Source organism: Babylonia areolata, chromosome 9, assembly GCF_041734735.1.
Source record: "Babylonia areolata isolate BAREFJ2019XMU chromosome 9, ASM4173473v1, whole genome shotgun sequence".
Classification (NCBI taxonomy): domain Eukaryota; kingdom Metazoa; phylum Mollusca; class Gastropoda; order Neogastropoda; family Buccinidae; genus Babylonia; species Babylonia areolata.
The window spans coordinates 30,013,958-30,023,847 of NC_134884.1; the positions used below are offsets into that span (position 1 = coordinate 30,013,958).

General features: G+C 48.1%; 1 protein-coding gene across 2 annotated transcripts; it reads left to right on the top strand.

Annotated features, from left to right (window-relative positions):
* Positions 1-2,702: 2,702 nt before the first annotated feature.
* Positions 2,703-8,476, top strand: LOC143285823 (uncharacterized). 2 transcript variants are annotated; one of them, XM_076593254.1, is made up of 5 exons: positions 2,703-2,836; positions 3,707-4,416; positions 5,030-5,165; positions 7,213-7,345; positions 8,051-8,476. In XM_076593254.1, exons 2-5 carry the CDS (start codon positions 3,710-3,712, stop codon positions 8,134-8,136), a joined length of 1,062 nt encoding a protein of 353 aa, XP_076449369.1. In that variant the 5' UTR covers positions 2,703-2,836; positions 3,707-3,709; the 3' UTR covers positions 8,137-8,476. The 2 variants fall into 2 exon arrangements, with proteins under 2 accessions (XP_076449369.1, XP_076449368.1); XM_076593253.1 differs by lacking the exon at positions 2,703-2,836 and having other exon boundaries at positions 3,682-4,416.
* Positions 8,477-9,890: the final 1,414 nt, after the last annotated feature.

Consider the following 9,890-nt stretch of genomic DNA (forward strand, 5'->3'; position numbering starts at 1 on the left):
GAACAACGACGTCTTTGTGACAGACATTGTAGCAATAGCAATGAACAAGGACAACGACGTCTTTGTGACAGACATTGTAGCAATAGCAATGAACAAGGACAACGCCGTCTTTGTGACAGACATTGTAGCAATAGCAATGAACAAGGACAACGACGTCTTTGTGACAGACATTGTAGCAATAGCAATGAACAAGGACAACGCCGTCTTTGTGACAGACATTGTAGCATTAGCAATGAACAAGGACAACGACGTCTTTGTGACAGACATTGTAGCAATAGCAATTAACAAGGACAACGTCTTTGTGACAGACATTGTAGCTATAGCAATGAACAAGGACAACGACGTCTTTGTGACAGACATTGTAGCAATAGCAATGAACAAGAACAACGACGTCTTTGTGACAGACATTGTAGCAATAGCAATGAACAAGAACAACGACGTCTTTGTGACAGACATTGTAGCAATAGCAATGAACAAGACAACGACGTCTTTGTGACAGACATTGTAGCAATAGCAATTAACAAGGACAGCGACGTCTTTGGGACAGACATTGTAGCAATAGCAGCGATATAACCAGTTGCTGGTGGCTGCTGCTATTTTTTTTTTTTCTAATAAAATAGCAGTAGCAGCAGTAGCAGTAGCTGCTGCCGAACAGTAGCAGTAGCAGCAGTGAGTTGGAGCAGGAACAGCAACAGTAGTTGTAGCAGCAGCAGCAGCAGCAGCAGGCTGGAAGTGATAGTAATAGTAATAGTAGTAGTAGTAGCAGCAGCAATTGTAGTAGAAGAAGCAGCGGCAAACATAAGTAGTTGAAGTTGTAGCAGCAACAGTAGTTGCAGCATCAGCAGTTGCAGCAAACCTAACACTGAAAAAAAAACGGCGGGGTAAGGGTCTACAACTTGCAACCATTGCACAGCTATAACTGATTTTCTCCCTTTTATTGTCAATGCTCTCTCTCTCTCTCTCTCTCTCTCTCTCTCTCTCTCTCTCTCTCACGTGGGTCGGACACAACATGGAGAGGCTTCAATTTGAAGGGAATCTGCCGCACAATTTAAAATTTTCAGCTGTATTTGCAGACCTGTAACAGTTTCTAACATCGAAATAACATCATCATCTTTCTGAAGCATAAACAATTCAAAGCCCCCTGACTCCAATATTGGCTGATAGGCTATCATATATATATATATATATATGAGGTGGGTTTTTCTCTGTAAAAAAAACCAACTATATATATATATATATATATATATACCATCTTGAATCTACTTTCTATCTATCATCATTTATCTGCAAAACAAGCTAGCCACACCCACCTGCCTTCCTCTGCCCCCCCCCCCCCAACCCCACCCCCCACCCCCCACCCCCCGACCCCCCTCACCCCCACTCTCTTCCAATCTTGGTGAGTCGAACGAACAACGTGATCATCATGTCAATACAACACGCATGCCTGTCGGTCGCGCTACGGTTTTAGGATTAAATATATCTCTCTCTCACAGTCCCTATCTCCCTCCTTCCATCCTTTTATCCCTCAACCCCCACCCCCACCCAACCCCCAATGACCGACCCCTCCCCTCTCCTCTCTCCCCGACCTCAGTCTCCTCCCCCAGCTCCACCCCGTCTCTCTCTATCTTGACCGCTTTCTTTCCTTCAGTTTCAAATCTCTCTATCTCTCTGTGTCTCTGTCTCTGTCTCTCCCTCTCTCCCTCTCTCTCTCTCTCTCTGTCTCTCTCTGTCTCTGTCTCTCCCTCTCTCTCTCTCTCATCCTCTCCTCATGTCTTCCTCCACCCTGTAGAGTTTTGACCCCCACCCCCACCCCGCCCCCCACTTTCTGTCTCCCCTCTGTCGATTTATCAGTCTGTCTATCTGTCCGTCTGTCTGTCTGTCTGTCTGTCTCTCTGTCTCTGTCTCTCTCTCTCTTTCTCTCTCTCTTTCTCTCTATTTCATCTTTTTTCTTCACTCTCCTCTCTCGCCATCCCCCCGCGCCCCCCACCGCCCCCCCCCCTCTCTCTCTCTCTCTCTCTCTCTTCTTCTTCTTCTTCTTCTCTTCCGATATTAATTTTCTCTATTCATTCTTGTGCGTTTCTTTATATATAATTATATATATATATATATATATATATATATATATATATGTATGTATGTATGTATGTATGTATATCATATCTTGTACCCCAGGGCTAGGTGATAGATAGCATTCTTGTCATTATGTTTATCTCAATACCCTGGAAAAAATAAAATTTCGTTCGTTCGTTTATTCATTCTCTCTCTCTCTCTCTCTCTCTCTCTCTCTCTCTCTCTCTCTCTCTCTCCTTGTTTCCCTCTCTCGCTTCCCTCCCTCCCCACCCCACCCCCCACCCCTCCCGCCCGACACCCCTCATACCCTCGCCCTCCTCGCCGTTCTATCTCTCTCTCTATTGCCCCCCCCCCGCGGTCTTTCTCATAGTAATGGCCAACCCGAAACTAAGTGGATCAAGCCATCAAGACTGGCGGGGCGGAAAATTGAACGGAGTGACGCCAATCGAATTTGAGACACCGATATTTGCACATCACCGCTCGTCCCTTGCACTGAGATAGAGAGCAGGAGGGTGGAGGGGGGACGGGAGGGGATGAGTTTAGGTGGAGGAGGGGGATGGGGTGCGGGGGGCCGGGGGGGCGGGGGGGGGGGGAATGGCTGGATCTCGAGAGTCTTCATTATTATAGTTTCAGTTCCGTTCGCAGTGTCCTTTGGATGAAGACTGTTTTCCACCCCTGAGTATTTTCTGTGTTTCCGTGTTCTGGAACCTTCCTCGTTTTTTTTTTGTTTTCAGCAGTTCTTGGACGGCTTGTTGCTTCATAAGAGGTTGGTAAAGTTGTGTGTGTGTGTGTGTGTGTTTTGTTGTTGTTGTTGTTGGGTTTTGGGGGGGGGGGGGGGTTGGGTGTGTGTGTGTGTGTGTGTGTGTAGTGTGTTGTTGTTACTGTTTGTTGTTGGTTGTTGTTTGTTTTCTTCAATATAAATTTTCAAATAAGTTGCTTCCTGACCTTCAAAGTCAAGAAGTCGAAATTTGTGTTTATATCATTTGTCTGCCTTTCCTCTGCCTGTGAAGATGTCATACCTTTCTAAATATGAAACACGTCTGTGTATGTATAGTCTTGCGATGCACGAATATACATGCAAGATACAAAACAAAAGAATATTTTTATATTGGTCACACCATCCCCTCCGATACCTACATCTGGTGCATCACCTTCGCTGTTGTTTAGAAGAAAAAATATGTTTTAAAAGAAGCATGAATAGAATATTGCCTTGTTTTGTTTTTTCCAGAATACTCAATATCGGAACAAAACCTCAGCCGAAGTTTAACCCGGCCCCAGCAAAAGGTCCCTGCAGTAATCTTCTTCTTCTTCTTCTTCTTCTTCTTCTTCTTCTTCTTCTTCTTCTTCTTATCTTCCTCCTCCTCCTCCTCCTCCTTTTTCTTCTTCTTCTTCTCTTCCTCCTCTCCTCCTTCTTCTTCTTCTTCTCTTCCTCCTCCTCCTCCTACTCCTCCAAATCCTTTTTCTTCTTCTTCTTCTTCTTCTTCTTCTTCTTCTTCTTCTTCTCCTCCTCCTCCTCCTCCTCCCTCACAACTCTGTGAAAGGTCCTTGAGCGCCGCACAGAATAATTATATATACAACTGTTCACCGGATCCCTCCTCCAGGGTCTGTAGGTCGGTCTGTTGCCGGTATGCACCAGGTGATGGGCGCCGTGTCCAAACCCCGCGGGATGGATCCAGACCCAGACCCCCCAGCACACCCTGAAGACCAGTTCCAGGACCTCTACACCCGGGCCCTCACCTCCGGCCTGACCCCCACCCACCTCGCCCACCTCCCCGCTCTCCAGGACCTCCGCGTGCCCCGGAGGAAGAAGCCCGCATGTCTGGGCGTCCTCCTCTCCACCCTCAGGTACCTCCTCCTCTTCCTCCTCCTGCTCTTCACCGCCTGGCACCTGGACTGGCCCGTGGAGCGGACCAAGCTGGTGAGAGCCTGGTTCAGGATGGCAGGCATCCCCGGGGAGGACGTGCAGCTGGAGAGGTGCGTCTTCCGGGCTCCTCGCGGCCTGGCCGACGTTCTCCGCCCGCCCGTGGATTGCGACTTCTGCCGTAACGTCAGCGATGTCATCCGCCTGGAGCGGGTCCTTCCTGAGGAGTTCGAAGAGCTGTACGCCTATTCCGGAGGTCCGGTGATCGTGGAGGATGCTATGGAGAACTGGACCGCCCTGGAGACGTTCAGTTTCGAGTTCTTCCGAGGGGTGTACGCTGAGGAGAGCGTGGCTCTGAAGAGCGTGCAGTCCCGGTGCCAGTTCTTTCCCTACAAGACGGAGTTCCGCACTCTGGGGGAGGTGTTCAGGATGCCTGCCGACCGCGCCCACATGAAGGACGGCTCCAAGCCTTGGTACATCGGATGGTCAGTGCTCGGCTTCTGTGTGTGTGTGTGTGTGTGTGTGTGTGTGTGTGTGTGTGTGAGTGTGCTGTTTGGCATGGGGAATACAAGGCTTGTCGTCTTCTTTTATGTATGAAATAAAATGAAAACAAAGGAAAATACAGTACACACACACACACACACACACACACACACACACACACACACACACACACACACACACACACACACACACACACTGGTGATCTCTGTCTGTCTGTCTCTGTCACTGTCTCTATCACCCCACCCCCACCGCTCACACACACACACACACACACACACACACACACACACTGGTGATCTCTGTCTGTCTCTGTCTCTGGCCTCCCCACCCCCACCCCCCACTACCTCCCCTCTCTCTCTCTCATTATTTTCTTTCATTCTCCCACTCCTTTTCTTTCCCGTTCTTATCCCCCCCCCCCCCCACCCCCATCCCCATCCCTACCCCTTGGAACAAAACAAAACAAAACAAAACAAAAACACTAAAATACCCGCTTTTACTGATGACTTAATGTTAATTCTAAACCGATTTGCAATTATTCTGGTTGTCCTTCTGGCATGCCACCTGACGTAATCGAAATGTGACGTCACTGACCAGGAGCAACTGTGACGCGTCGGCAGGCAACGTATTACGTCAGCACTACCGACGTCCCTACTTTCTGCCATCTTCTGCCGAGTCCAGTAAAACCGACTGGATCTTCATGGGTGGCCCCGGCTACGGAGCGCATATGCACGTGAGTGTTACGTTTTCCTTTCTGGTGCTTGGAAGGACTGGGTTAGAGTGGACTGTTTGGGTTAGTGTGGACTGTTGGAAGGACTGGGTTAGTGTGGACTGTTGGAAGGACTGGGTTAGTGTGGACTGTTGGGTTAGTGTGGACTGTTGGAAGGACTGGGTTAGTGTGGACTGTTGGAAGGACTGGGTTGGTTAGTGTGGACTGTTGGAAGGACTGGGTTAGTGTGGACTGTTGGAAGGACTGGGTTAGTGTGGACTGTTGGAAGGACTGGGTTAGTGTGGACTGTTGGAAGGACTGGGTTAGAGTGGACTGTTGGAAGGACTAGGTTACAGTGGACTGTTGGAAGGACTGGGTTAGTGTGGACTGTTGGAAGGACTGGGTTACAGTGGACTGTTGGAAGGACTAGGTTACAGTGGACTGTTGGAAGGACTGGGTAAGTGTGGACTGTTGGAAGGACTGGGTTAGTGTGGACTGTTGGAAGGACTGGGTTAGAGTGGACTGTTGGAAGGACTGGGTTAGTGTGGACTGTTGGAAGGACTGGGTTAGAGTGGACTGTTGGAAGGACTGGGTTAGTGTGGACTGTTGGAAGGACTGGGTTAGTGTGGACTGTTGGAAGGACTGGGTTAGTGTGGACTGTTGGAAGGACTGGGTTAGTGTGGATTGTTGGGTTAGTGTGGACTGTTGGAAGGACTGGGTTAGTGTGGACTGTTGGAAGGACTGGATTAGAGTGGATTGTTGGGTTAGTGTGGACTGTTGGAAGGACTGGGTTAGTGTGGATTGTTGGGTTAGTGTGGACTGTTGGAAGGACTGGGTTAGTGTGGATTGTTGGGTTAGTGTGGACTGTTGGAAGGACTGGGTTAGTGTGGACTATTAGAAGGACTGGGTTAGTGTGGACTATTAGGACTGGGTTAGTATGGACTATTAGAAGGACTGGGTTAGTGTGGACTGTTGGAAGTACTAGGTTAGTATGGACTGTTGGAAGGACTGGGTTAGTATGGACTATTAGAAGGACTGGGTTAGTGTGGACTATTAGAAGGACTGGGTTAGTGTGGACTATTAGAAGGACTGGGTTAGTATGGACTGTTGGAAGGACTGGGTTAGTGTGGACTGTTGGAAGGACTGGGTTAGTATGGACTGTTGGAAGGACTGAGACCGGCTCCTGAGACTTCTGGGCCAATGGAGATTCCACGCGGCAGAAAGGGAAGAGTTTTATCAGGGAGAAAGTAATCGGATGTTAGGTGATGTTTTTTATTTGTTTTTTTGTCTGGAGACGATTTATGAGAAAATGACCGGTGAATGAATACCAGAGGGTTGTCATTCCATATGGCAGTGTATAATTTTAGTAATTAGTAATGCTGGTCAGCATCAAGGAGCACAGTTGTTGGGTTTAGTCCCTTTTTCTTGTAGGGACAATATAACTACAAATAAAATGGGTATGTCGGGTGGTGTTAGGATACACTGAACCTCTAAACCGACCATTTGCTCTTTTGGCTCTGTTTTATGATCATTTGAAAAGTTAGGTGTGTGTGTGTGTGTGTGTGTGTGTTAGGTATACCTATGTGTCTTCTGACACACGCAGGACTCAGAGTAGAATGACGAATACACACACACACACACACACACACACACACACACACACACACACACACACACACACTAATGTGGCTGCCCGCTTTCATACCTAATTGTTTGCTTGATTGTCTGTTCTACTGCCTGTGCTCTCACCTGTGTGTTTCTCTGCTCGCGCGCGCGTGTGTGTGTGTATATATGTATGTATGTCTGTGTGTCTGTGCCTGTGTGTGTCCGTGTCTCTGTGTGTGTGTGTGTGTGAATGAGAGAGAGAGAGTGCGTGCGTGCATGGGTACGTGCGAGCGTGTGTGTGTGTGTGTGTGTGTGCGTGCGCGCGTGTGTGTGTGTGCGTGCGAGCGCGTGTACTTGTGTGTGTGTGTGTGTGTGCGTGCGAGCGCGTGTACTTTGTGTGTGTGCGCGTGCGCATGCTTGTGTGTGCGTGCGAGCGCGTGTACTTGTATGTGTGTGTGTAAGGCAGATAGACAACGTGCACCTGCCGTCCTGGCAAGCACAGATCACGGGCGTCAAGCGGTGGACCATGGAGCCACCCTCCGAGTGCTTCACACAGTGCGTGTCCGGACTGCACGTGGACGTCAGGCCTGGAGAAATCAGTGAGTGTTCCACATCAAATTATATCGACAAAACAGAGACTGTTAGAGAGACGGAGAGAGGGGCAGGGATGATGGATGGATAGACAGACAGATAGAAAGATAGAGATCAGTGAGTGTTCCACACATAAAATGATATCGACAAAACAGAGAGAGAGAGGGGGGGGGGTGGTCGATGGATAGACAGACAGACAGATAGATAGAAAGATAGAGATCAGTGAGTGTTCCACATAAAATTATATCGACAAAACAGATAGAGAGAGAGGGGGGCAAGGGGGGGGGGGGCGGTGGATAGACAGACAGACAGATAGATAGATGTAAATGTGCGTGTGTGTGTGTGTGCGCGCGCGCGCGCGCGCGTCAGTGTGTGTGTGTCAGTGTGCGCGCGCATGTGTTGAAGATATCCTAATCCATCACGTATCCAGCATGCATTCACTCCGATATTGGAGTATGGCTGCCACCTAAACGGGTGGATTTGTAGTTTATAAAAAAAAAAAAAAATTAAGAAAACAAACTGTATAAAGAGGGAGGGGTGGAGGGGGGGGGGGCACGGATGCTGATTCGAAGAAATGACCGTGAACATGAAGTTCCAGCCCAAGAACTCAGAGGACATTCCGTGTGTGTGTTTGTGTGTGTGTGTCTCTCTCTCTCTTACTCTTAGTCGCCATTTTTGTTTTTGTTTTGTTTTGTTTTTTTCTGTCATTTCAGTCGTACTGGACACCAACAAATGGTTTCACTCTACACTTGTCCTCGGTCAGGACATCAGCATCACCATCGGCTCTGAATACGATTGATTCCTGGCTGTCGGCTGTCACCGCACACGGACTCGTAAAAAAAAAAAAAAAATCTACTCTGTTCATGGCTGTGACGTCATTCGTCTGTTGTCGCCTGAGTTTCGTCACGGACTGTTCCGAAAGTGACGTCGAACGTCGCTCCTTGGCCGGACGACGGTTCTGGCTTTGGCTTGATGCCATCGTGAGGACTCAGGACTGACAACCCAGCCATAAGTGGCGGATAATCTGGATTGAATGTCTTGTTTTGTAGCATTTCGTCAGTTAAAAACTTGTGTTACTGAAATGAGGTGACAGATAACCCTGCTGATTTTGTTTCTGCTTTCATCATTAGTAGCCTCAGCGAAATAAAGAGACTGATGGGTTGATTCATTAAACGATTTCTTTTTTGTCAGTTTATCTTTGTACTCACCTCTCTCTGTCTCTGTCTCTCTCTCTCTCTCTCTCTCTCTCTCTCTCTCTCTCTCTCATTATTTATCTATCTCAGTATCGCGACACAGTGTGTTCAACATGAGAGCGTGTCGATACTCCCCCGTGTCAATACTCCCACGTGTCGATACTCCCCCGTGTCAATACTACCCCGTACACACACACACGTGGTCGTTTGTTGTTGTTGTTGTTGTCTTCTTCTTATCAAAACCATATGCCTTAAATAAATCATACAATATCTTTTTTACCTCTTTATATGTTGCTAATCGCATTACATTATATTGCTTATTAATGCTTAATCATACCGATTCAAATCTTTGTTGATTTGTCAAGTTCGCTTACTGTTATCATTAGCATTTCGTTCTAAGGATGTTTTATTGTAATCTCATTTTTTAATAAAAATTTCACCAATTATAATTATCCAACACACACACACACACGCGCGCGCGCGCACACACACACACACACACACACACACACACACACACAACAACAACAACAACAACAACAACAACAACAACAACAACAACAACCAATAATTTTACTCCTCTGGAGGAAAATAGGTCATCTTTTATCTGTTGTAAAGCGTCTGCAGCTGATTGTGTCAGAACGACCTCACACCCTGTGCAGTAAAAATCACATGCAGACGCTTCACCAAAAACAAAACGAAAAAAAGAGCACACATTTACCTCCAAAGAATGAAGGAGCAAATTTAATGGGTGTCATCCCCTCCCACCTAATTCTCCTCCCATCCCTCCATCTCCCCCGTCCTACTCTCCCTTGCCCATCCCATCTCCCCACCTGTCCTACTCTCCCTTTCCTCTACCACCCCGCCTGTCCTAGTCTCCCACCCACCCACCCCTATCTTTCACCCATCCTACTCCCCCTATTTCCCCCTCTCCTACTCTTCCTTCCCCCTGCCATCCTACCTGTCCTAGTCTCCCATTCTCCCCTATCTCTCGCCTGTTCTACTCCCCCTATTTCCCTCTCTCCTACTCTCCCATCACCCCATCTCTTCCCACTGTCCTATTCTCATTTCCCCCCCATCTCCCACCTGTTCTACCTCCCCTGTCCTACTCTCCCTTTACCTATCTCACCACCTGTCCTACTCTCCCTTACCCCATCTCTCACGTGTCCTACCTCCCTCTCCCTTTTCCTATCTCACCACCTGTCCTACTCTCCCTTTTCCTATCTCACCACCTGTCCTACTCTCCCTTTTCCTATCTCACCACCTGTCCTACTCCCCCTTACCCCATCTCTCACCTGCCCTACCTCCCCTGTCCTACTCTCCCTTTACCTGTCTCACCACCTGTCCTACTCCCCCTTAC

Coding starts and splice junctions, on each gene's coding strand:
- LOC143285823 (XM_076593253.1), top strand. CDS start 3,698: ATGCACCAGGTGATGGGCGCCGTGTCCAAACCCCGCGGGATGGATCCA. Junction 5,166..7,212: donor GCTACGGAGCGCATATGCAC/GTGAGTGTTACG, acceptor TGTGTAAGGCAG/ATAGACAACGTGCACCTGCC. Junction 7,346..8,050: donor CGTCAGGCCTGGAGAAATCA/GTGAGTGTTCCA, acceptor CTGTCATTTCAG/TCGTACTGGACACCAACAAA.